Here is a 25,407-nt window from a genome sequence, read left to right as displayed (position 1 = left end):
ACTCCAGCTGAGACCCTTATAACCACTCACACAGCCCAGTACGAGGGTGTGAGCATCCTCGCTGAGCATCCCGACTCATTGAAATCCAATCACTCCCCAGGAGCAGTTAACAAGCCTAATTACCTCCTCCTAAACCTTGTAGGAGTGAAGGCAACTGGGCAGGATTTCCACTTTTGGCACAGAGGTGGTGACTACAGTTTGTTGGGAGCAACAGCATAATACAACAATGGAAAATCACCATTAAATTCACTTCAGGAGGAGCAGAACTTTCTAATTTGATTTCAGTTGATCAAATGGAAAGGAGCTTTGCCTATTCCGGCTTTGGATGGATGTCCAAAGTGTCCTGCTCAGTATTACTCTCTCCACCTTTCCCACAGGACACTTGCCCACTAAACATTTCATTTTTAAGTCATTGACACTTCTAAAGGGGTGGAGGCTCCACTCCAGAACTTCCCACCAGCTCTGGTATTGATCCTTAGACCCACACAAGAAAATAAAAATACCCATCCGTTATCAGACCTGGAGCCACAAACCAACTACCAGTGGTTTCCTTCTCGCTGAAGAGGTGAGTTGGTTCAGAGATGGGTTTAAGATGGTGACCACAACCCTCTGGGGATTGCTGATGATTTCAATAGCTGTTCTCTGTTTTAAGCTGATCTGAAGACCCTCCTTGTGATATTTTTCCCTGACTACTTGGTTACCCATCTATCAGCTATCTGCCTGCCTACGTACCAATGACCCAGGCTGCATGGTTGATTTGAGAGTCTCTTGTGCTCATCACTGCTGTCCAGGCACCATCCAGTGAAGACCACGGGGACAGGTCCTCAGCGAAGCCCACGAGAAGTCTCAGGGGCACAGTTTGATGTAGGTAACAGTAGAACAGACCGAAAAGAGAGGGAACACCTTCTCCTGGAAGGCGACGTTGAAGGTGAAGATGTGCTGCATGTTGTCAGCGTTGTAGAAGGACACTTCTTCCCCTTCGTAATCCAGGTACACCCTGACCTTACTGAGTTTCTGGCTGAGGCAGAGCGGGGTGCGTTGGGGCGAGGTGACCGCCCAGTAGCGACCTCCGTTTTGCTGCACTGCCCAGATCCCTTCTTCGGGGGAAAACTGCGTCAGACCTTTCCTCCTGACGGACTCCTTGGCCACCCCGAAGGCCCAACCGTCCGAGGCCCCCACCTCCACTTCCCAGTAATGTCTTCCTGACTTGAAGCCCGTGGTAGCCAGCACCCGCGAGTTCGTGTCGAATCTCTTGGGGTTGTCGGGCAGCTCCTGTTTCCTACAGCCCATCCTCACGCTCTTGAGGTCTGCGGAGAGGATGAGGAGGTGGTTTGCCGAATCGGGGTCCAGGGTCAGGTCCTCTGTTGACGACAGCAGTGACAGTGATAGTAATTCAATAAGAATTTTGACAATTAAAAGCCCAAGCTGGAGATGTTTTTATCAGCTGCTGAACCACATCCCAACCTCAATAAGTGCTTCTCTTCAGCTCCCTGGACAGCCTGTGGTGAAGGAAAGCCAAGTTCAGACATTGGCTTGGCTTTGAGGTTCTTGAGATGCCTCCTCTCACCATGGACTCTGCAGGAAGCCTGGAGGCTTGGGGCTAATGTTAAGAGGATTAATTTTAGATATTAACAAATATGCTGCTGCTCTCTACCAGCACACAGGGACAAGCTACCTGTGTGAGAAACTTGGAGGTGGGTGAGGAAGGTCCCAGTTAAAGATATGGGATGAGCATCTACCTCACCTTTTCACGTCCTCGCTGGGGGTTAAGCCTCACCAGGTAAAGGTGAAGAACAACACGGCAAAGGAAATCATGGCAAATGAGGACCAAGATCTGGTTCAGAATGTCCTAGAGGGAGACCTACAACTGTGTTGTAGTCTTTGGCTCTTTGATCAGCTCATGATCCTTCAGCAATGCCACTGGCCACCACCCCTCAAACACTGACCGGGGGGGGACTCCCACGTTTACACCCCAATTCCCTTCATGGGAGGGCAAAACTCATGCTGCTGCTGCTAAGAAATGGGGTAACAACAACACAAGGACATTAGGAGCAAAGAACACAATAAAAACACATGCAAATGATTAGCAATTTATAGAGTAAAAATGGACCCTAGATTGAGACTTTTTTCCCAAAGAAATTGATTTTTTTTTTCTTTTTGTTTCTGGCTCATCTAATGTACAACACACAAGATGGGGTATGCACACCCCTCAGATCATAAATTGCTGAGTATCTGTCCCCAAACTACCTCATGATAACAAGTCCTCGTGGAAAGCCATGGCCTAAGAGCATCGTTACACACCAGATCACATCTGGACAGCCCAAAAGAAACATGCACGTAGATGAAGTTTGATACTAACATCTTTTCCCCTTCCAAAATCAGGCTCAAAGAAAACAGCGAGCACGTTAGTGACCTCAAATTGTGGTTGTAGTCAGCAAAGTTGCCAGGAATGAATGAGACGCTTTGGGGGAATCTAAGATGGGACCTTAGGAGCTGAAAGGTGTTGGATGCCACACCAGAGTTTATTTAGCTAAAGGTCTTTATGCTCTTTCAAAATCCATAGATTTGGGCCTGAAAATTGCATATGAAGTCCAAAAAGACTCACGATGGGATTGAAAGCTTCATGGTGGTTCACAGGGGCTGGAAAAGTGATCGCAACCACAGGAAAGGGCAGGTCCTTTTTTTCCTTCAAAACTTAAGCACCAGGTTCCTCCCCAAAACTGGGAGAATGGCTTTAAAATAACATCTCCTGCATTTTGCGCTACTATATCAGACCAAGAGATAGGTGCTTTCAAAGTGTGCATTAGCAAAAGTTAGGGGAAATGGATCGGATGAGCAAATTTCCTTGATGCCAATCTTTTCTTTAAAAGATGTTTTCCTTCCTCTTGCATCTCCAGCTGCTGGAGTCATTAGGATTTGGGTTTGAGCTTCAACTCAGCTGCAGGGGCTGTGAATGATGATTTGGCTTGATTCAAAAAAAGAAATATGCCTCCAGGAGCTCAGGTGTCAAAAAAAAATAAAAATAAGAGCATTCAAAGCTCTTGGAAAAGATAAACTAAGGCAGTCAGAGGAGTGGGATTCCATGCCTGCTATGAGGTTTTGGCTGGTTCCTTCTTCACCCCTCGATCCCCAGCTCTCTGCAGCATAAGCTGTGGCCCAATCTGCTTTCAGAGGGTTTGCTGGTATAATGCACCAGCAGAGTTAAACCTCTACACATGCACACACACCACCATGGACATGCAGTGAGGGTCGTTTTGCCATTTTGCTTTTAAACAGTGGTCATCAGCCTTTCTTCTTTTGCTTTGCCAGCCCCTTGGCATTTTCCAGAGGTGCCTGGGGATGTTTGTGAGCAGAGTCTGGCCCCTCTAAGCTGGATGGTCCTTGGAAAGGATCCAACCCATGGCTTGTCCTCCTCTGCCTTCCCCGAGGGGTTTGCAAACCCCATGCTGAAGACCGCCACCTTAAAAGCAAGACTAAGCCTTCTCTTTTGGAAGAGGGCTTTGCTTTGCTGGGGTGACTCTGGCTGCTCTGGGCATGGCTGTGCAACCTTCACACCAAGGGAGCTGGAGGATGGGGGCAGATTTCAACAGCATCTGCCCGTGCCTTGCACCCACTGCAGTGCAAGGTCAGAGGGATTAGGCCGGTGTCAGAACCACTGCAGAGCCCATCACTGTGGTTTCCCGGCTCACTGGCATTCCGCTGCCCTCACCCCGCTGGTGAAGCAAAGCGGGCGTTCGTCCAGCGTTGAAAGAGTCAATCCGGGCTGGTTTTGCTGGTTGCAAACTCACGACCTCTCCTGTGAACTCACTCCTTTGCCAGCCCGGGAGAGCTGGTGAGCCAGTCTTCTCCAGCATGGCATGATCTGAAAGCAACCATCTGCCCACAGCCACGATTTCAGCGACTTCCCCCAGAATTTAAGTCATCTGACTTTGCACTGGAGCAGATTATGGAGCGCTCACACCCTCCATCCCAAACCCCAGTGGAAACAGGAGCCCGACCACAGGCCACAAAGCAAATCTGGCAGACTTAGAGTAAGTTGTGGCTTGAAAGGGTACGAATCCATTTTGGGGCTCAAATATCTGTTCTTTCTGTTCCGCACTGTAATTTTGTTAAGTGTAGACAGGCAGAAAGAACCTAGCTTAGCTGTCAGATCCCCGGCGTCAGCTAGAAAAATCGTCTTTTGACTCTCGAACTGAGCAGGCTGGATCTGGAAATCATCGAGAGAGAAGAAATTAAAAAAGAGAGAAGAAAACTAGAGTGCCTTTTTCTTTTTTTCCCCCTCTATTTGGCTTTGCAAAACCAGCTTTGCAAAATACAACCACAATTTAAAGTCTTTGCGCCAGGGTGCTACGTCTTAAATATTTTCCTTTTACCTTTTTCACCTCTTCCCAGTTCATCTCGCAGGTTTTCTGAAAAGAAGAGACAGGCAAGTAAATGGCAACACCGAGAGAGCCAGAGGGAACCACAAAATTTCCTTTATGAGGACATTTACACCCACACTGCATTGCCGAAGAACCGTCTTTGCTGATGTGGGACTCAACAGGCAGCAAGAGCTGAGGACGGAGCAATGCCAGCTCCACCAGCTTGTGCAATGGGGACAAGCAACAGGGGAAATTCCTGCTAAATATATTTTAATTTTTGTTTAAAAAAAAAAGCTTCTAGACATCAAGAGAATGCAGGATTTATTTAAGCCTTATTTATCTTGCCCTGCCATGTTTTGTTCTCGTTGTATTATGAGTTTCAAACTTTTAGTACGATCCCTTAAGCCAATTATTTCTGCAGGGCGTAGTTTGCATTTAGGGATTTTTCTCTTCTAGATCTGCTCTTTCTGGTGCTTACTTCCTTTCCAAATCCCTCAGCTCCACCTCGTGGCTTTGTTGCATCGCTGCAAGGGCTTGGTTTTTAAATGCAAAGCTTGGCTATCCCAGCCTCAAACTGTTTGAGATGTGAAAATTGCAGGTTTTATTGCACTAAAATTGACATGCCAGGTTCTTGTTTTTTCCCTCTTTAAAAAAATCCTGCATCTCCTTCGCTGGCAGCCGGGCAGGGTGAGTCTCCTCCTCTTCATGCACATCTCCAGAAGTCCTTTCCAACATAATTTACTCTCCTATTTCAGTACTGCTGGCCAGGCATGTGCTAAGGGACCTCGAGACATCTGCAGCATCCCCAGCACTCCTCATCCCTTTTCCCCGACGCCTGGTAAAGGCCAGGCCTATTTTAAACGCCCCGGTTTCATTTCCGCGTACCTCTGAATTTCTTTAAGACTTTCTCAAGGACGACAGTCTTGAGGGAGAAATTGCAGATGTGCATTTTCATATCCGTGCATACTGGCACAGGCTTCTGGCACTTCACATCGTCACTTCTGCAAAGAAAAAAGTAAAAACGATAAGAAAGTCATTGCTCTTCCCCCCCTTTCTTTTTTATTTGCAGTTGGCAGTGTGCAATGCTCCCACCCCATCCCACCGGCAGTCCGTCCAAGTGCTCAACATCATACTGCGAGGATCGCACATGGATGTCAACCTGCCTGGGCCGAGGACACCAGGGTTTACATGTCAACTTTGAAAACCCCCTCGGATGGTTGTTGGGAAGGGTGTCTGTGCTGAGTTACCTCCACTCAGCTGTTCCTGCTGCAGCTTAAATTTCATTTTTGGAGCTTAAGTGGTGCCTAAACAATTGCCCTGGGTGACTCGCATATCAGGCAAGTAAGACGACTTGGGGTTTCTGGTCTTGCTTGACCTTTGAAGAAACCACCCAGTAGGAAAAGACTTTGTGACAACACTAAGTTTTCCAAGAAGCTGGAAGAGACCTAGGGCTTGCACCAAGTAGGAGGCAAGCTCCGTCTATCCCGATGCCTCCCTGGGCATCTGGACTGCAAACACTGACCTTTAAACAGTGCTGGTGGGGGAAAAAATAAAAAGCATGAAAGAAGGGGAGAAGCAGCACGCCATACCTGCTTATGATGTTCATTACATCCTACAAAGGAAAAAGAGAGATCGAGTGAAATCACCGTGCAACGTGTGCTACGTCTTCCCTGGCTCAGACAGCGCAAGAGCAATTCCCCTTCATCAAACCCAACCAGGGCGTCCATCCCTTATGGCTGCAACAAGCAGGGATGGATCCATGCCGCAAATGTTTGCTTTCAGCTTTGGAAGGCCACAGTCCCACCAAATCCCACCCAAGTGTCCGCAGCAACTAAAGACCCAGCTGCTCCTGGGGGGGAACCAAGCCTCCCAAATACTGCTATGTACAGTACTCCAGGTTTATGCCCATAGAGTCATGATGTGGTTTAGGTTGGAAGGTGCCTTTGGAGGTCTCTCATCCAACCCATTGCTCAAAGCATGCCAGCTTGCCCAGGGCCTTGCCCAGGTGAGTTGGGAGTATCTTCTAGGGTGGTGACTACAAAAACCTCTCTGTTTCCTGTTCCATTATTTGACCATTGTTGTTGTGAACCCAGGTGTAGGCACCTGGCAGCCTTTGAGATGCTCTAAGAATCTCTCTTCTGGTCTCCCACTTCTGAGAAGGTCCTATCAACCTGTCTCATGTGAGGTCTTGAGATACAGAAAGACACCTGCAAGGATCCACCTGCCTAAGAGCCAAAGGGACATCATCTGCCATAACTTGGCCACCTAGAAAGCTGGCATTAAACTTGCACATCTATGTCTCCATGATATCTGGACTTCCATGGTCTAGTCACCACCAAGAAGAGTTTAGGGTGCCTCCAAGGGGTGATTCATCCCACCCTGGGATGGATATTCCGACAGTGGAAATGATTTGCCCTCAGGAAGGGTGGATGACGGAGGTAAATTATAGGTTTAAATAGCCTCAATAGCTAGTTGCTACATGGCAAGAATTTACTGAGATGAAACCCCTGCTCAGCCCAGTCCATGACACTATTTGCCCTTTCTGATGCCTTTAAAATAACGTAAAGAAGGGCATAAACCGTGGCGAGCACGTTGGACGTGATTCAAAGGCAACACAAAGCCATACCCATCTCCCAGGGAATGGAGAAGGACTCTGGAGCTGGCTAAGGATTTCCAGCATGGCCTTTTAAGAAAATATCACCTATTGTTACGGGATCATTTTTTGCGTGCATTGGAGAGGGCTGAGCAAAGACCATATGAAATGAGTTTTCACCCATAACCAAGTACTGAAACCGTCTGCAAATATTTACAGTGCTTTCAATGCCGCCTGGGAGGGAATTTAACCCCATGCAGATCTGTGTGCACCAGAAGCTCAATCTACTTAGTTTAATCAAATCATCATCAATTAAAAGAAGGTCACCCATTAGCTTTTTGCCATTTGGCAAGGACTGCTTGATTTTGGGATGGGCAGCTCGGGTTTGTTTTTCAAACGCCACTTCATCTGTGAGGGAGAGTTTGGGTAACGGGGAGGGCTGGATTGGCTCCAGCTTCTTTCTTTGCAATGCAATCAATATCTGGACTCCATCTGCTCTCTCCCTCATACTTTCCAGCTTGGTTAATAGCTCATTTTGACTTGAAAAACCAGCTCTGCTTTCAGGTCCCAGCCAACCTTCTGCAGCCAGGATTCCGCTGCAAAAACTGGCGAGGAGCCATGTCTTGCTGAGCCCAGCTCCACGTGCTCCTACACTCAATTCTATCCCAAGCCCTCACCAATGCCTTTAAGCTGGAGGAGTGGGCATTTGTGACTTGGCATGCCACAAACCTTCAGTGCTGCAAACCCACCGAGACCTGGATTTGCAAAAGGAGTTGCTCCGTTTAGGGATCTAGCCAGTACCGCTGCGGTGGCTCTTCATGCAAGGTCTAATTCAGCTTTGAACACCTTGAAACAGGAATTTGTGGGTGCTAGAAAGGTCCAGACAAATTCATGGAAGAAAAATTTATCAGAGGCTATTAAATATGAAGAGCACACCTCTGTTTCAGGATGTTCCTGAGCCAGAGATAGTTGCTGTGTGTTATTGCTGGCATAGCATAGCTCAAGGCACTCAGACACTGCCATGCACCGTCTGCTCATTAAAGGTTAAAAAAGAAAAGGACATTTGTCCTCAAAACACCGCTACAGGATCCAGAAACACATTAAAAAAGGACGAAGAAGGGTCAGGACTCAGACCTGAAGGTTCATTTCATAGCAAATGTCTCACCTTGAGGAACTCAAGCATGGGCTGCTGGATTTTCTCCTCCAGCTCCGTGATGAGCTTGTTGAGGAGCGTGATCTCCTTGGAGAGGTCGGTGATGTTCTCGTTCTGCCTCTTGGCGATGTTCTTCTCCATCTTCTCCAGCTGCCCCAGGAGGATGTGCTCCTGGTCATGCAGGAACTGCCGCAGCCTCTCGAACTCCAAGAGCAGCTTCTGCCGCTCATTCTCGATGGTTTTCTGGGAATGAAACACAGCAAAAAGGCTTTTAAGCTGGTGTAATGATTTTGGGGTGGAGAGGGGCCACCTGGTGAATTTGGAGTGCCTGCCAGTGTCATTGCTGCTGCTTGCTTGTGAGACTGGGTGCCTTCGTTTGGGGAGGGATGAGGAGATATTGCGTGTGGCATGCCTGGACAAAGGTCTTGAAAAGGGGTGGGGATGGGAGAGCAAAGGCCATGGGCAGTTACTCCATAAACAGCCATTATCTTCGTTGCAGCTGTGTCTCCACACACTTTTCTGGAGGGAAGTGCTACCAAATCATGTCTGGGGCAGATACCTCACCTCCGCAGCAGATCTCGGGCGGCTTTTCTCTTCTACACTGGACATGTAGGCTTCCTTTTTCTTCCCTAGGGTGGTGGGGAGTTAATCAGCACTCAACAAAGCAGAGGTGGGGACCGGTGGCCAAGAGGTTTCCCCAGTTCCTGTCATCATCTGCTGGTCCCACCACCCAAACTGGGAGAAGGGGTTGTGTAGGAGAACCCACTCAGAGCAGCATTTCTCCCTCCCTGGGGGCATCTATATTCTCAGATAAACCCCAGTCCCTGCCTTGTTGTGGTCTCCTTTTTATCAGCTCCGCCAATATCCTGGTTCCTACTTGGGTTGTCACCACAAGCAGACCAACAAGTCCCCTCTGAGACAAAGCCCAGGGGCAAATGGGAACATTTTGCTCCAGGAGACACACCCTTTGGCAGCACGGACAAGGTTGAGTGTGTTTTGGTTGCTTCACTCTACACTGCCCTTCAGCACAGGTCCCACAGGTCCACCCGCCCCTCAAAAAACGGGCCTTCACGCTCTGCCTTTTGCGTCATGTCTGAAACCATGGCTCTTGGCAGGCTGGTGCTATTTCAAGCCCTGCCAGCTGGGGAAAAAAAAACCCAAAACACCAGCAAATTGTGGTAATAACGCTGTTGCACAGGGATGGTAGAGCAGAAACATGGGTTGAGGGTGGCCTGATGGTGTTTGTCCCAAGTAGGGGGGACATGAGCCACTCCAAGCCATTTGTCTGGGGGGTGATGGTCTGGGAGGGGTGTTATTAGCAGGGGAGACAGGGGCTTTCCTGAAGCAAATGCTGTGCTGCCTTCTGCTGTCCCAGGGACAACGGGCTGAGGAAGAGGAGGAAGGGTGGCGGAGAGCCCTACAGCCAGCCTAGCTCTCAGGGATGCTCCAGCACCCATCTCTTTGGTCTGCTAAGACAGTGACTGATGGTGAAGAAAGGAGAAGAACACCCATTTCCCTTTTTCAGGCACTGACAGAGCAACGGTAAGGAGGAGATGGGGTGGCTTGGTGGGTCCTAACCCCCTCCACCCGTCCCAACCTGGACCCTCGTCCCCACCGCCCCAGAGCACTGCATTGCGGGCACGCACCAAGAGCTCCTGGGTTTTCTTATCATCATTCACTTTAAACTCCAGCAGCTCTTGCCTCTCCTTTTTCAGGAAATCCAAGCGTCCCTGGATTTTCTCCTAGGAACAAAGAAAGAAGACATTACTGGTTTTTCTTTCTTTCTCTCGCTGCATCTGATTTCCTTTGCTGCGTTATTCTGCCTGCACACAGTTTGTTCTTTGCAGCCGTGCAAAGACAAGCAGGATTGCAAGGAAAACACGGGGGCACGCTCACCGGGTAAGCACGCTGGCTCAGCTCTGCCCACGCTCACCCGGACACCCACGTTTGCAACCCCCAAGGACTGCCAGAAGCTCACACACATGCAGCAAACACAAAGAAAGGAGACAGAGGATGCCAGGGGAAGGTACATGCGCTGCTTTCATCAGCTGCTGCTACCGCCTCCCCCGCCTTTTCTCTTGGCACAAGCAAAACTCAGCCTGGCTTTCGTCAACTTAGATTCATCTTTGGATGCTCGCCCAGACCTAAAATAGATGTGGGTGTTTGCTCCGTCAGCTCTTACCCTACCAATAATGTGGGTGCCCGCAGGTAGTGTTTGCAGCGTGATGCTCGCGTGGCTCAAGCCCAGGGCTTTTGCAGGAGCTTGCACGGGAGAAACTCTGTCTCGCAGCCTCCTGGCTGCCCTATGTTTCATCCCACGCTCTCCCCAGCTGCAGAGACGATGTGAATGCACGAGAGGGTTTTGCATATCTGGAGAGGAGACGGGTTTTCCAGGTCTTTGGAAAGCTAGAAAGCAGCAACCGGCGCTTTGCAGGGCGGTTGAGCATGAGGCTGAGCATGGGAAAACCAGGCGACCGCGCGGGGACTTGAGCGAGCACAAACGGCACGACACATACCGCTGGGAGGCAGAAAGACCTGGGGGGGTCTTCCTCAGAGTGGGCGGACAGACAGACAGGTACCTTGTACTCCTCAGATGCCTCATCGACGGGTACCACGGCATGCGGCCGGTGCTCCCGGGACCTGTCGCACACCACGCAGATGGTTTTCCGGTCGTCCTTGCAGTAGAGTTTCAGGGCTTCCCTGTGCTTCACGCAGAGCCCGTCCTCCTCGGCACCCTTGGCCCCGCGGAGGGCAAACTGGCTGATGATCTCGGACATGTTCGCCAGCTGCCGGTTGGGTCTGAAGCTCTTCTGTTGGAAGACCTCTCGGCACTGCGGACAGGGGAAGTCCATCTCTAGGTCCTTCCAACTCTTGATGATGCACGCCCGGCAGAAGTTGTGCCCACACTCGATGGACACGGGGTCTTTGAAGAACTCCAGGCAGACAGAGCAAGTGGCTTCATCCTGGAGATTGCCAGGCAGAAACACCGCCGCCATGGCCTCTCTCCTGCAGGCAAGGACTGATTTCACCGGGGCTGGATGCGGAACATGAATGCTTGGCATCCAGCCCCGAGTGGGCGTTCCTCTTCCAGGAACGAGCCCGCTGCCAGAGGTCACTTCTGCAGTGTCCGGTTTCTTTAAACTGGTAACAAAGACCTCGGCATTAGGGGACAACACATAGGTGGAGGAAAAAGAAGGCAGGAATACCTCCCTGCCCTTTGCTTCCCCACAAATCCTGGGCTCCCTCTTTTTTTTTTTTTTTTTTTTTTGGAGGAGGAGGGAGGCGGGAAAAGGGAAATCATTTGGGATACGTCCACCAGATCTGGGTCTCATTGCTTTTTGGCTGACCTGGTGCTAAATGCAAGATCTGAGTCCTGAGGCTTGTGTTTAGCAGCTGCTCTAGGCTCTGATCCAGGTAACCATCTGAGCTCTCATTAAAGACCCATCTCACCCTCAATGCTTCAGCTGGGGACTTAGATGACTTGGTTGAGCTCCAGGGCTCAACAGGGGCCATAAAAAGCAACAGGAGAAAGGGAATACACAAGGATACAAAGTCCACATCGAGATCTGGGGGTGAGTTTCCCAAATCCATAAAGCTCTGGACTGGGGTCCTGCATCTCAAAAAATACTTTTTGTCTTCCAGGAACATTGTGTACAGCTTTGGAGGTCTTGCATTGAATGGGAATAATTAATATATGAGGACCTTCCTTGGCTGGGGTTTGTCTGTAACATGGTCGTCTCCACCTGAGGAGCTCACCAAAGCTCTTGTTATGGAGAACAGAGATAAAAGTGAGTGACAGTCATCTAGTTACTTGGGGGGGGGGGTCACATTACCATCAACAGAGAAGTGTAGGCACTTCTGGAGAGTGATTCATCTTCTCGTAATGAGGACTTGAAAACAGATCAAGTGATCCTATCCATAAATGCTGGTTTCAAACTCAGCCCAGTCGATCTGACACATCCAAGTTGAGATCTTTCCCTTGGAGACATCTGGAGCTAAAGGGAAACAAATCCCAACCCCAGAGGTTGTACTGGAGGAGTTATATTAGCAAAAGTAGTCCTGGTGTCCTGCTTGCAAAGGGTTTGATTTGTATTATGGGTCGTGTTCACCCTGATACCTTTGCAGTTGGGGAAAAAACACTGAGGAGGGGTATCCACCCTCCACTTGAACCTCTTTTGTGACTTTAAAACTTCTCTGGCATTTGCGTTTTCTAACATCTGCTAAACAGGAGCATCAGACTTCAGGCATGCATTTACTGCTAATCCAGACTTGCTCATTTGGGAGTAGAAATGAGCTTTTTCAGGTCAGTTTAAAAACAATTCTGGAAAGGAATCCCTCCTCTTCTCACAGGAAAATAAAATCTAAATGCTGGTGCTTGCTATGACGCACGTTAGTTTGTGATCAGAAACAACACAGAACAAATTACTCAGGAGAATAGAAGAGTATATATATATTTGTATGTATATATTCACACAGAAACTCATATAGAGAGTTCTGTATATATGTGCACACATATATCCCTATATGTCCAATTATACCCATTTTTATGTACACAGTTTCCTATGGAAAATGAATTCTTCTGCAGACCACCATTTCCACCTCTGCATATTTATCTACCTACCCCTTCTCATATACATTGATATATATTTATACACACACCCCACTGCCTATGGAAAGGAAATTGCTTTCTCTTCCACCTTCCATTTCTCTTGATCTATAAATAAACACAAACTATATATTTTTCCTATGTCATGCCTACATTTTTCATCACGTATCTGCAGAGAGAAAGGAAGAGGTGGTGGCCGTATGGAGAGAAATCCATACGCTCTCCAGAGATGCATAAATAGCAAAGAAAAAGAGTGAGACACCTCGACAGCAGCAATGGGCAGCCCAGTGGGAAAAGCAGAAGGAGAGCAAGGTGGGTATAGGGGGGAAAAAAAAAAAGACAGACAACCTCTGGACAGACGGACAAGCGCATCCCACCGCCCTCCCTATGCCCCCAGCTGACCCCGCGTACCTCGGAGCAGAGGCGTAGGAAAGGGGCATCCTCCCGAATCGCCCGACCTTTTGCATCGGGAGGGTGCTAGCGTGGGGCAGGTGGGGGGCAAGCCTGGCAGCCGAGGGGTCCCAGTGGGAGGCAGCCCGCGGCAGTCGCTCCACCATGCTCTGACGAAGGAAACCGGCCCCAGCCCTGGATGCCTCCGACATTTCGACGCCGCTCAAGCTCCTGCTCCTTCCCAGCCCTCGGTTGCCCCATTTGTCCCCTCCGTCACTCCGCTCCCCCCATCTCACTTACCATTCCTTCCCCTCCCCCATTGCATCTATCCTGGGCACCCACCGATCTCTTTCCCTCCTCCTCCTCCTCCCCAGCCGCTCCGGCTCTGCTCTCCTCCTCTGTGCCAAAGCCCTTTTCCCTGCCCAGAGCCAGGATCACGTTTCCAGCACCTCCCTCCACCTGTCTCCAAGCCCAGACCTTCTCCACAGGGTCTCTGCAGCCCTTTAACCCTCTCCAATGCCCCATCTCTCCTTCCAGAGGAGCGGGGGGCTCAGGAAGGAGTGAAGCTTTTCATCCCTCCTCCAAAGCCGTCAATGAACGATTCATCTCCCAGCTCATATTTGGGGCAGCAATATGCAAAGAAGGGCAGAAACATCTCCTGCAGGACATCTCCCACCTACCATGGGTGGCTTGTTTAGATAAGGAGAGGTTGGGACATCCAAAAAGAGCAGAGAGGAGGGGGAAAATAAAAGGAAAATGCAACCCCAAGGACATGGTTTCCTGCAGGACCGGCTTTTAGTACCAAACCATCCTGGGGCTGATCATCCTTTGGAGTTTTGTCTTATGTTACGTGAGTCCAAGCACATTCAAGCTCTCATGGCCTGTGCTTCCAGGTAGGACGTGGGTGAGCAATCCCTGTCCTACACTGGAGTTCCCCCTGCTTACCCCAAAACTGGACCCAGCTACAAAGCTGGATGGACAGAGGTTCAGGCTCAGTCCCAAGGCTGGAAGGGATCTCCTCCAAACTTCTCATTCCAGAAACAGGTTGGAAATTGAATCTGGCTCCAGAAGACACCTGTATCCACACAAGGAAGAAGCCCCTACAGCCCCAAGCCACATAGGAATCTCTGCAGCCATCAGTTTATCTGCAAAACAAACTCCTCAGGGGGTAATAATCAGAAGGAACATCCTTCTGCCCAGCGCAGCAGACAGGATTTTTTATCCTCATTAGAAAATAGGTTTCATGCAAAGTCAACAGCAGGAGTTTGGTACCTCCTGAAGGACCATTTATTGTCTACATTAGATGGATGACTCAGCTTCTGTTGACTAGTAAGGGAATTTTGGGTTAGCACAGCTGAAATAAATACCTAATATCTATTAAATGTACATGTCCTTTATTTCTCTGGGCTTCCAGCAGCTCCCTGATGCTCATCTTTGCAACCCTTGGTGCAAAGCTCCCAGCAAAGAAGTTCCCAGCCCTGCGCTGTAGGAAAAAATGAGATGCAACCGGGGGAAAGCACCTTGGCTTGCCCTTGGGGTTTTAGTAGGAGGATTATGTTCAGGGCCACAAGCTGCTTCCAGACCACCAGGAATGCTGAGTCTGAAGAGCTGTTAATAGGAGCGTCTGTCTGGAGAAGGAAAACATGCACACGAGCCAAATTCAGCTGCCGGTTATAAGCCTGCAGGTTTATTGCTAGAGCTGAAACAAAATCAGGCCAGATGCATAGGGGAGCCCTGCAGACAGAGCGGGTCCAACCAGCCTAATTTAGGGTGATAACCATTCAAGATTAAATTGAGGACTCGTAGCATTGAAACGGCTGGACCACATCAGTAGCCTTGATCCTGCCCCCGCTGCAGGCTAGTCTGTGGGGTCCTCATCCCACTCCTCGTTGCAGAGGTCCGTCTCGCAGCAGGAGTACCGGGATGTCAGGCGAGACTCTGCGTCGGATGCCCGTTCTCGGCCACAGTTCATTGCGGAGGTGCAGCCTTGCTGGTAATAGAGGGTCACCTTCCCTGCAGGGGTGGTGGGCAGAGAGGGACCATGGTTAGAAGAAAGCAGCACTAAACTAATAAAAACCAGCGGTGGAGTTTGGAGTTACCAGGTGAGAAACCAGCCCCTTAAACAGCGCACCCAAATGAAGTCACACCTTGCTTGTTTTAATTGGGAGGAAGAGCTAAGTGAGGCATGCGCACACACAGACAAAACTCACATGGCTTCTTTGGGAGACAGAGTCTCCTCTTTGCCTAAAAGGGACTTTTTTTTAACCATACATAGGGCAACCTCCATCGAGAGAAGGAATTTGGCCCCTTGCGTTCGCCCTTTCCCACATCAGGTTCATCATTGCATTCTCATTCATTCCGCCAATCCATTTGTTTTTCCAAAGACAAGGACAACCCCCACTGACCCAAAGGAAACACATGGTTTTGACCCCCCCCCACTACGTACCCAGGGAGGTTTTAATGATGGCACATTTCTCTCTCCGCTCACAAGTCGTTTCATTCGCTCCCCGGAAACATCCAACAAAGGGGATCTTGTACTTGCAGACTTTGCATTGAAGAGCCTCAACTGCAGCAGACAGAGAAGAGGCAATGAACTTGGGGCTCCGTTCTGCAGAGCCATGGGGAGTTTTGCTTCAAACACCCCTACAATGAGATGGGGGTGACCCCAGAGAAGATGCAGAGCCCACCAGGGAAGGGACCAAGTGTCCCCTTCACTAACAGACCTGGTAATTAGAGCCCTCATCAGTAGGGGAGAGGCAAATGATACCTATGGACACTTAACCCTTCTCGGCAGAGCTTTGCAGACAGACACGGCCTTAGGTGAACAAGCCCAACTACAGACCCACGGAGAATAAATGCGGATGTGGGCTCTGGGGTGGGGTTCATCCAGCTGAAATGGGGTTCACCCGCAGCCAGACTATCACAGCAGCTCTCTGGGGCAGAGCAGGTGCACATCTAGCCCAGGATCCAGCAACTTACAGCTGAAGCTCCTGGCCCCGAGGAGGTCTCTTTGGATTTAATAGCTCCCCTGGGAAGCGAGCGGAGAGAAAGTCATTTTCATTCAAGCAACGATGAAAACAGTTGCGGAGACTTCTCTCCACTGGCTGTAGACTCAGAGCAGATGACACCCAGCTCACACAGCCACAACACCGCAGACATCAAGAGCTTGGCAAGACCCATCAGACATTCCCCTGCCCTTTATTAAATCCCATTTAACTGTGACCCTCCACTTACTGACTCCGATGCACAAGACAAGGGTCAGCCCCACGAAGAGCACCTTCATCTTGGCAAAGGGGACAGATCCTGACCTCCCAGCTGCACCTCAGCCCAGCACAGGGTTACCTAGGAATGAGAATGGCTCAGGCAGTTTATTAATCCCTGTAACGAGTTTCCTCAGGGATCGGCCTTCTAGCAGGGGGAAAACCAATCAGGCAAAAACCTCACAGTACAGATGTTTGTGATGTCCCTTTTAGGGCAAAACAAGTAGAGAAACTTGAAGCACATTATTAGACAATCCTCCAGCACCTTAAAAAGCTGAAATACAGGCAATTCCACCTTTCTGCTCTATTAATTTTAATAGCCATGCTTTCAAGGCAGACATCTCCCAAGTGAATAAAATGATCTTATGAGAAAAACCCCACATTTCTTTATTTCCTAAGATGCTTCCACCTCTTGCTTAGACATAGCACCGGCAATCGTCCGTACCCAGAAGCAGGCAGGTTTGGGCAGATAAAGGGAAAAAAACTTCAACGCCCAACGTGGGGCTCGAACCCACGACCCTGAGATTAAGAGTCTCATGCTCTACCGACTGAGCTAGCCGGGCTGCCAAAAACCTCTATTTCCACTATTTTTCCCACCGAAAAGGTAAATTTGATGCTGATTTAGCTAAACACCTAATTTTACAAGTATAAAGACAGGGGTATGCAAAGAAGTGGAAGCTCTTCCCTGGGAGATTTAAGCGGGTGTGTTGGGATGGTGCCAGCGGACACGAAACGCAGAAGGAAACCACAGAAAAGTCCCAAAGCAAAACCCCAAGAGGGTCCCTTACCAGACTCTGCTTTCCCCTCCGAGGTCCGAGCATCCACCAGCCACGCGTCCCCACTGCCTTTATTCCTCTCCTGCGCTTGGACTGACCCAGGACCTGAACGACCTCAGAGCTGATGGGGGATATTGTTTGGTGGGAACAATGCTTCTGCTCGCACCTGGGCAAACACGGTTCCTCATCGAGCCCGGACAGACCTTCCAGGACATGGAGTAATTCATTACATGGGCGAGTCTACAGGCTCTCAGGCCCTTTGATCTCCCTTTGTGCAGAGAAACATCCCCAGCTCGCAACTCTGAAGTCAGCCTAGGGTTAACTCTGCAGGAAAGACCCAAAGAAGCAGATTTTGTAGACCTACAAGTAAGCCTATAGCCCTTCTCTGCTTGTGAAGGCAGCACCTTCACAAGTCCCCTTTTGAGACCAGCTAATTTAGGTTTTCCTCCACAAAAAGCATTGTGCTGTAAACTGAAGAATGTGAATTTCCTGGGATTTGTCAGGCCCTTTGAGAGCATTTTGGTACAGAAGGTAACACCCTGTTGTTCACCTGGGATTGGATTTGCTCCTATTTATTACCCAGTTCCAGTCTGGAGAGGTTTACACGGCTCAGACTGCTTAAAGCAATAATAAATAATGCAATGTTAGGGCTTGAGACAAGAGCAAGTAGGAATCACTCTGCAATACTAGAGGTTGAAGGAGAATTTAAAACAGAGACAAACAATGGAAAGGGTGAGAAAGGCAGCAGGTCAGAAGGCATCTTTCCTCCTTTCAGAGGAAGGGAAGGCCACCCTGACTCCCGTATGACACTGGATTTGGCGGGAGACACAGCTCCTTCCCCTCCCTCTCCCATGAGATCTCCCAGCATTGGTGCTCTGTCCCGCGTGGAACAACCCCAAAATTTTTTGCTGGGAGGAAGGGGAAAAAAAATTTCACCGCCCAACGTGGGGCTCGAACCCACGACCCTGAGATTAAGAGTCTCATGCTCTACCGACTGAGCTAGCCGGGCTGTGCCCCAAAAGGGGATGGTGCAGCTTCTGAGCATCAACCCAGACGCAGGCAGTGGAACGGGCAGGGAGATTTTGTCTCGGGGGAGAGAGGATACAGCAAGAAAAGCTCCAGACTGGCAGGTTGATTTGATTTCTTCTGCTGTGGCTGCTGGAGTGCCAAGTCCCCCTTTGGTCTGCATCCAGCCAGACTCTGCGCCCACGCCCGGGAGCGCTCGGCCGCCGGACAGCGGGGGAGGAGGGCGGGATGCTCCGCATTGCGCAGCTGGTTTCGCTAAATTAAAAAAAAAAAAACACCACATAAAAATAAAAAAAAAAAATCACCTTTCCCTGACCGGGAATCGAACCCGGGCCGCGGCGGTGAGAGCGCCGAATCCTAACCACTAGACCACCAGGGAGCTGCAATAATGCTTTTTTCCTCCGGATACAACGCCAGATTTGGGGGGGCACACAGGGTCTGGGCTGTGCTCGATGCACGGGAGGCTCTCAGCGTGTTTTCCTCCTCCTTCCTTTAGCAGCGAAATGGCAAAACCCTCCCAAGCCAACACGTCCTTGGGTCTATCTTCTGCTGCCATCCAGCCGTGGGCCCTCCTCAGTGGCTTCTCCAGCACCTGGGAGTCCAGAAGTTACCCCAGAAAGGTCTTGCAGCCACCAAATGCCTTTTTTTTCCCCCCCTCCTCCTGGGGACACCCTGTCCCCAAACACATGGGGTTTCTGTCTGCTCCCATCAGAATGGGAAGCTCTTCCCAACTTTCCAGCTGCTGGATTCACCTCAGTGCATTCGACTGCGTGGAAAACACCCCAGAAGCCACAAGTTCCTCCATTTTTGGGGTGTGATATAAGGGTGAAAAAGAGCAGATTACTGGCATCTCAGTAGCTCTATAAAAAATACGCAGAGCTGTGGATGATGATGTTGCTGCAAGGGGATCAGTCTGATCCTTGGGATTCATGGGAGTTTCAGATCATTTACTGATTTTTTTCCTGATTTTTAGGCATCTTTCCCATGGTTGAACACAGTTCAGTCATTACACAGGCCTCTTTCTCCAACTACTGCACACAGATCTCCAAATTTTACAAGGAAGTCTCAATTTTTGGAAGAGATTCACTTCTACTGCTAACATGCCACACTACAGGTAACATTATATTGGCACACATCTGCAAGTGGAATAAAAATAAGACTAGAGGAGGATGAAAAGAGTTCAGCAGAAAAAGTGCTGCAGTTTCCCCTGCCAGGCTCTTTGTATCTGAGTTTCTGGAAGAATGGAAATATGAACAGCAAAGAACTTCAACAAAAGCTACATGGCGATGTAGGTCAGCAGAGATGCAGCAAGGAGGGGAAAGCCCAGATTTAACGACAGTGGGTTGTGCTCCAGAGAGTTAATTGAATGTGGAGCCTGAGATTTTGGCTGCTGTTCTAGGTCACGTCCCAAGAACAAATAATTCCATCCAGAAGCTGGAATGCATGACTGCAAAGTCTCCCCCTCCACACAGTCTTATTTTGTCAGCTCGTTCGTGGGATGGATGAAGGAATGTAAAATGTGTTGGGGGGAAGGGAACAAACTCATTGCTTGGTTTTGAGCATAGCAGAATCATCTCTTTGGGTACAACACCCAGGAATGGAGCTGAGCCATGAGACAAGCACAGGAAGAAACTCATCCTGGGCAAGAGAGGCTGGATGGGAGAGTAAAGATGCAAGACAAAGAGCTGAGAAATATTTAAGTCAAAAAAATAGCAGCATCCCAGGAACAAAACCAATATCATGTAAGGACAGCACCAAGTTGTTCATCATCATGCAGCAGAAAAACTCTATCCCCTTGGCATATAACCCCCCCATGCTGGATAATTCCCACCCTGGGCTCTCTATTCAGGATCTCTCCCATGGTACCTGAGTGAGGGCAGCAGGGAAGCCCGTGGGCAGGAGGCAGGCTTGAAGGCAAGCAGGGAATGCAGCCCATGGGGTGGAACAGCAGTGTCCGTGGCCATGCACAGATGCCCCCCAAGGCAGCTTGCAAAAGGGCTGAATGCTGCAGGACTGAGCTTAAATAGAGCCCCTGGGGCATGGGCAGGGGCTGGGGGGTCCCAGGTGGGGCTGCTCAGGGCACTAAGGCTCGTTAGTGCCCCCAGTTGGGCAGCTGGGCTTTCCACACTGGGAAGAAGGGCTGATGTCCCCATGGACACAGCAGTATCCCTCTGTGCGAGCTCAGGACGTGACGGCACAGAGTCTTTGTCATCTCTATCCAGGCTGGTGATGGAAAAAGATGAGATCTGATGAAGCAGCGGGGTGTAAATGCAAATTATTCCTCTCTACCCATGTAGAAATCAAACACCGAAAATTATGGGTGGGATGAAGCAGTCATCTCACCCCCTCAGCTGGTCACAGGTTCAAAACCAACCCAAAATAACCACTAAATTAAATCTCAAAGAGCACATGGGTGTCCTGTCACATTACAGAGAAGGGTGAAAAACGGTAGAAGAGGGGGGAAAAAAAAAACCAAAAAGCCCAAAAGCTGTGTTTCTGCCTGGTTTCGAACCAGGGACCTTTCGCGTGTTAGGCGAACGTGATAACCACTACACTACAGAAACCTGGAAATGGCCCTCCGTGGCATCCCATTTCTGCGAATTCACAAGAAAGGTTCTTTTCACCACACTTTCAGCCCTCTCCACACCTCTTTCACCTTTTTTTCCTTCTTCGGACCCTTCTTTTCTTTCCCCTCGCCTTCCAACACCACCCACCACAAAAAATTACCCCTCTCCCTTTCACAACACCCAGCCGGGACACCCTTCTTCCTCACCTCTTCACCGTCGCCGTCAAAGCAAGGGACGCAAACAAGGGAAACACAACACGGGCTGCTTTGGACAGCCCGACGCAATTCCCCAGTCAAAACTCCTTTTTGACGCAGGAAACGCACCGTCAAAGACGCCTTCCCCAGAGACACCCCAAAAACGAGGAGGAGGAGGACGAGGAGGAGTCTCCAGCCACTGCTTGGCAAAGGCCCGCGCCAAGGTCCCTTCTCCAGCTGGCCAAACCACAGCTAAATCACCCTCCGGCGTCACCGTCCCCACACACAACCACCCGACTCCCTTCACATCTGCAGGACAGGGAGGGAAAAACCCTTAAAACGCTGTTTCTGCCCGGTTTCGAACCGGGGGCCTTTCGCGTGTGAGGCGAACGTGATAACCACTACACTACAGAAACGGGGTGACCCTGGTGCTCTGCACCCTCTCCGGAATGGGCTGAACCCCGCTTCCCTCACTGGGTGCTCCCAAGCACCACAAACCCCTCTGCAAAATGCACCCCTCTCCCACGGTGCTCCTCCAGCTTGCAACACAAAACCACCTCGGTTTAGGCCATTTTCTCTGCCTGTTGCGCGACGGCTCGTGGGCCGTCACCCCCAAGCACGCAGATGCCCCACTGCCTGCAAGGGGTTTGTACGCTCGGGCGCACGCTTGCCTCACACGCCAAAGGTCCTCGCCTCAAAACCGGGTGGAAACAGCCTCATAGTTTTTCCGGAAAACACAAAACAACAGAGCCGCTTGCTTCCGCTGCCCCATCCAGAGACCAGACCTTTGTGCCCTCATCAGGCATTATGACCTGACTGGGGTTTGGGTGGCGTTCCTCCAGCATAAACCCCAAGCCAAAGACAAGGGGTCAGTTCTGCTGCCCAATATGAATGCATTTTTTTGCAGGAATCACAGCATTTCTATGTATATTATACATATACAGACATCTAAAGTTAAGTATAGAGGTGTGCCTCGTGATAGAGGAAGTTCAGGTTTCCAGAGTGGGGACGGCTCTTCTCGTGTTTTGATTTCCAGCTCCGCTGCTCTGCGTTTGGAAGCAATGCTTTCCTGAAGGGCGTGAATGGGTGAAAAATGAAGGGGATGCTTGAAAAACACCCCAAAACGCCCAAAAGCTGTGTTTCTGCCTGGTTTCGAACCAGGGACCTTTCGCGTGTTAGGCGAACGTGATAACCGCTACACTACAGAAACCTGGGAATGGCCCTCTGGGGCGTCCCATTTCTGGGAATTCACAAGAAACGTTCTTTTCACTAGAGTTTCAGTGCTCCCCACACCTCTTTCACCTTTCTTTCCCTCTTCGGACCCTTCTTTTCTTTCCCCTCGCCTTCCAACACCACCCACCACAAAAAATTACCCCTCTCCCTTTCACAACACCCAGCCGGGACACCCTTCTTCCTCACCTCTTCACCGTCGCCGTCAAAGCAAGGGACGCAACCAAGGGAAACACAACACGGGCTGCTTTGGACAGCCCGACGCAATTCCCCAGTCAAAACTCCTTTTTAAAAGGAGGAAACGCACCATCAAAGGCGCCTTCCCCAGAGACACCCCAAAAACAAGGAGGAGGAGGACGAGGAGTCTCCAGCCACTGCTTGGCAAAGGCCCGCGCCAAGGTCCCTTCTCCAGCTGGCCAAACCACAGCTAAATCACCCTCCGGCGTCACCGTCCCCACACACAACCACCCGACTCCCTTCACATCTGCAGGACAGGGAGGGAAAAACCATTAAAACACTGTTTCTGCCCGGTTTCGAACCGGGGGCCTTTCGCGTGTGAGGCGAACGTGATAACCACTACACTACAGAAACGGGGTGACCCTGGTGCTCTGCACCCTCTCCGGAATGGGCTGAACCCCGCTTCCCTCACTGGGTGCTCCCAAGCACCACAAACCCCTCTGCAAAATGCACCCCTCTCCCACGGTGCTCCTCCGGCCCGCAACACAAAACCACCTCAGTTTAGACCATTTTCTCTGCCTGTTGCGCGACGGCTCGTGGGCCGTCACCCCCAAGCACGCAGATGCCCCGCTGCCTGCAAGGGGTTTGTACGCTCGGGCGCACGCTTGCCTCACACGCCAAAGGTCCTCGCCTCAAAACCGGGCGGAAACAGCCTCATAGTTTTTCCGGAAAACACAAAACAACAGAGCCGCTTGCTTCCGCTGCCCCATCCAGAGACCAGACCTTTGTGCCCTCATCAGGCATTATGACCTGATTGGGGGTTGGGTGGCGTTCCTCCAGCATAAACCCCAAGCCAAAGACAAGGGGTCAGTTCTGCTGCCCAATATGAACGCTTTTTTTTGCAGGAATCACAGCATTTCTATGTATATTATACATATACCTATATCTAAAGTTAAGTATAGAGGTGTGCCTCGTGATAGAGAAAGTTCAGGTTTCCAGAGCGGGGACGGCCCCCTCGCGTTTTGATTTGCAGCCCCGCTGCTCTGCGTTTGGAAGCAATGCTTTCCTAAAGGGCGTGAATGGGTGAAAAATGAAGGGGATGCTTGAAAAACACCCCAAAAAGCTGTGTTTCTGCCTGGTTTCGAACCAGGGACCTTTCGCGTGTTAGGCGAACGTGATAACCGCTACACTACAGAAACCTGGGAATGGCCCTCTGGGGCGTCCCATTTCTGGGAATTCACAAGAAACGTTCTTTTCACTAGAGTTTCAGTGCTCCCCACACCTCTTTCACCTTTCTTTCCCTCTTCGGACCCTTCTTTTCTTTCCCCTCGCCTTCCAACACCACCCACCACAAAAAATTACCCCTCTCCCTTTCACAACACCCAGCCGGGACACCCTTCTTCCTCACCTCTTCACCGTCGCCGTCAAAGCAAGGGACGCAACCAAGGGAAACACAACACGGGCTGCTTTGGACAGCCCGACGCAATTCCCCAGTCAAAACTCCTTTTTAAAAGGAGGAAACGCACCGTCAAAGGCGCCTTCCCCAGAGACACCCCAAAAACAAGGAGGAGGAGGACGAGGAGGAGTCTCCAGCCACTGCGTGGCAAAGGCCTGCACCAAGGTCCCTTCTCCAGCTGGCCAAACCACAGCTAAATCACCCTCCGGCGTCACCGTCCCCACACACAACCACCCGACTCCCTTCACATCTGCAGGACAGGGAGGGAAAAACCCTTAAAACGCTGTTTCTGCCCGGTTTCGAACCGGGGCCTTTCGCGTGTGAGGCGAACGTGATAACCACTACACTACAGAAACGGGGTGACCCTGGTGCTCTGCACCCTCTCCGGAATGGGCTGAACCCCGCTTCCCTCACTGGGTGCTCCCAAGCACCACAAACCCCTCTGCAAAATGCACCCCTCTCCCACGGTGCTCCTCCGGCCCGCAACACAAAACCACCTCCTTTTAGGCCATTTTCTCTGCCTGTTGCGCGACGGCTCGTGGGCCGTCACCCCCAAGCACGCAGATGCCCCGCTGCCTGCAAGGGGTTTGTACGCTCGGGCGCACGCTTGCCTCACACGCCAAAGGTCCTCGCCTCAAAACCGGGTGGAAACAGCCTCATAGTTTTTCCGGAAAACACAAAACAACAGAGCCGCTTGCTTCCGCTGCCCCATCCAGAGACCAGACCTTTGTGCCCTCATCAGGCTTTATGACCTGATTGGGTTTGGGTGGCGTTCCTCCAGCATAAACCCCAAGCCAAAGACAAGGGGTCAGTTCTGCTGCCCAATATGAATGCATTTTTTGCAGGAATCACAGCACTTCTATGTATATTATACATATACCTATATCTAAAGTTAAGTATAGAGGTGTGCCTCGTGATAGAGAAAGTTCAGGTTTCCAGAGCGGGGATGGCCCTTCTCCCGTTTTGATTTGCAGCCCCGCTGCTCTGCGTTTGGAAGCAATGCTTTCTGAAGGGCGTGAATGGGTGAAAAATGAAGGGGATGCTTGAAAAACACCCCAAAAAGCCCAAAAGCTGTGTTTCTGCCTGGTTTCGAACCAGGGACCTTTCGCGTGTTAGGCGAACGTGATAACCGCTACACTACAGAAACCTGGGAATGGCCCTCTGGGGCGTCCCATTTCTGGGAATTCACAAGAAACGTTCTTTTCACCAAACTTTCAATGTTCCCACGGATGCTCCCCACACCCCCCACACCTCTTTGATCTTTTTTTCCCTCTTCGGACCCTTCTTTTCTTTCCCCTCGCCTTCCAACACCACCCACCACAAAAAATTAACCCTCTCCCTTTCACAACACCCAGCCGGGACACCCTTCTTCCTCACCTCTTCACCGTCGCCGTCAAAGCGAGGGACGCAACCAAGGGAAACACAACACCTGCTGCTTTGGACAGCCCGACGCAATTCCCCAGTCAAAACTCCTTTTTAAAAGGAGGAAACGCACCGTCAAAGGCGCCTTCCCCAGAGACACCCCAAAAACGAGGAGGAGGAGGACGAGGAGGAGTCTCCAGCCACTGCTTGGCAAAGGCCCGCGCCAAGGTCCCTTCTCCAGCTCGCCAAACCACAG

At 50.5% G+C, this 25,407-nt stretch overlaps 1 protein-coding gene and 10 non-coding genes across 12 annotated transcripts; all 11 read right to left on the bottom strand.

Annotated features, from left to right (window-relative positions):
• Nucleotides 1-786: 786 nt before the first annotated feature.
• TRIM7 (tripartite motif containing 7) lies at nt 787-13,315 on the bottom strand. Of its 2 annotated transcripts, none has more exons than XM_050914800.1 (8): nt 13,125-13,315; nt 10,687-11,113; nt 9,754-9,849; nt 8,120-8,350; nt 5,951-5,973; nt 5,247-5,362; nt 4,374-4,409; nt 787-1,361 (listed from the first exon to the last, which is right to left on the bottom strand). In XM_050914800.1, the coding sequence occupies exons 1-8, from the start codon at nt 13,313-13,315 to the stop codon at nt 847-849; spliced, it is 1,635 nt and encodes a 544-aa protein (XP_050770757.1). In that variant the 3' UTR covers nt 787-846. The 2 variants fall into 2 exon arrangements, with proteins under 2 accessions (XP_050770757.1, XP_050770756.1); XM_050914799.1 differs by having other exon boundaries at nt 10,687-11,350; nt 13,116-13,180.
• A 3,538-nt stretch (nt 13,316-16,853) lies between these two features.
• Nucleotides 16,854-16,926, bottom strand: TRNAK-CUU (transfer RNA lysine (anticodon CUU)). The gene has a single exon. It is a non-coding gene; the product is annotated as a tRNA-Lys (tRNA).
• Nucleotides 16,927-18,075: 1,149 nt separating this feature from the next.
• On the bottom strand, nt 18,076-18,148 carry TRNAK-CUU (transfer RNA lysine (anticodon CUU)). The gene has a single exon. It is a non-coding gene; the product is annotated as a tRNA-Lys (tRNA).
• A 324-nt stretch (nt 18,149-18,472) lies between these two features.
• Nucleotides 18,473-18,544, bottom strand: TRNAE-CUC (transfer RNA glutamic acid (anticodon CUC)). Its single transcript has one exon. It is a non-coding gene; the product is annotated as a tRNA-Glu (tRNA).
• Nucleotides 18,545-20,656: 2,112 nt separating this feature from the next.
• Nucleotides 20,657-20,729, bottom strand: TRNAV-AAC (transfer RNA valine (anticodon AAC)). Its single transcript has one exon. It is a non-coding gene; the product is annotated as a tRNA-Val (tRNA).
• A 540-nt stretch (nt 20,730-21,269) lies between these two features.
• On the bottom strand, nt 21,270-21,342 carry TRNAV-CAC (transfer RNA valine (anticodon CAC)). The gene has a single exon. It is a non-coding gene; the product is annotated as a tRNA-Val (tRNA).
• A 721-nt stretch (nt 21,343-22,063) lies between these two features.
• Nucleotides 22,064-22,136, bottom strand: TRNAV-AAC (transfer RNA valine (anticodon AAC)). Its single transcript has one exon. It is a non-coding gene; the product is annotated as a tRNA-Val (tRNA).
• Nucleotides 22,137-22,674: 538 nt separating this feature from the next.
• On the bottom strand, nt 22,675-22,747 carry TRNAV-CAC (transfer RNA valine (anticodon CAC)). Its single transcript has one exon. It is a non-coding gene; the product is annotated as a tRNA-Val (tRNA).
• A 712-nt stretch (nt 22,748-23,459) lies between these two features.
• On the bottom strand, nt 23,460-23,532 carry TRNAV-AAC (transfer RNA valine (anticodon AAC)). Its single transcript has one exon. It is a non-coding gene; the product is annotated as a tRNA-Val (tRNA).
• Nucleotides 23,533-24,073: 541 nt separating this feature from the next.
• TRNAV-CAC (transfer RNA valine (anticodon CAC)) lies at nt 24,074-24,145 on the bottom strand. The gene has a single exon. It is a non-coding gene; the product is annotated as a tRNA-Val (tRNA).
• A 718-nt stretch (nt 24,146-24,863) lies between these two features.
• Nucleotides 24,864-24,936, bottom strand: TRNAV-AAC (transfer RNA valine (anticodon AAC)). Its single transcript has one exon. It is a non-coding gene; the product is annotated as a tRNA-Val (tRNA).
• Nucleotides 24,937-25,407: the final 471 nt, after the last annotated feature.

This window comes from Gymnogyps californianus, unplaced genomic scaffold, assembly GCF_018139145.2.
Source record: "Gymnogyps californianus isolate 813 unplaced genomic scaffold, ASM1813914v2 HiC_scaffold_84, whole genome shotgun sequence".
Lineage (NCBI taxonomy): Eukaryota > Metazoa > Chordata > Aves > Accipitriformes > Cathartidae > Gymnogyps > Gymnogyps californianus.
Note: the sequence above shows the minus strand (reverse complement) of the source record. Positions and strands in the feature narration are given on the sequence as shown.

Excerpts from the sequence above, each read along its gene's own strand:
- TRIM7 (XM_050914799.1), bottom strand. The coding sequence starts at position 13,180 with ATGCAAAAGGTCGGGCGATTCGGGAGGATGCCCCTTTCCTACGCCTCT. Across the intron at positions 9,850-10,686 it reads AGGCATCTGAGGAGTACAAG|GAGAAAATCCAGGGACGCTT; the intron begins GTACCTGTCTGT and ends CTTTGTTCCTAG. Across the intron at positions 8,351-9,753 it reads AGAAAACCCAGGAGCTCTTG|AAAACCATCGAGAATGAGCG; the intron begins GTGCGTGCCCGC and ends TTTCATTCCCAG.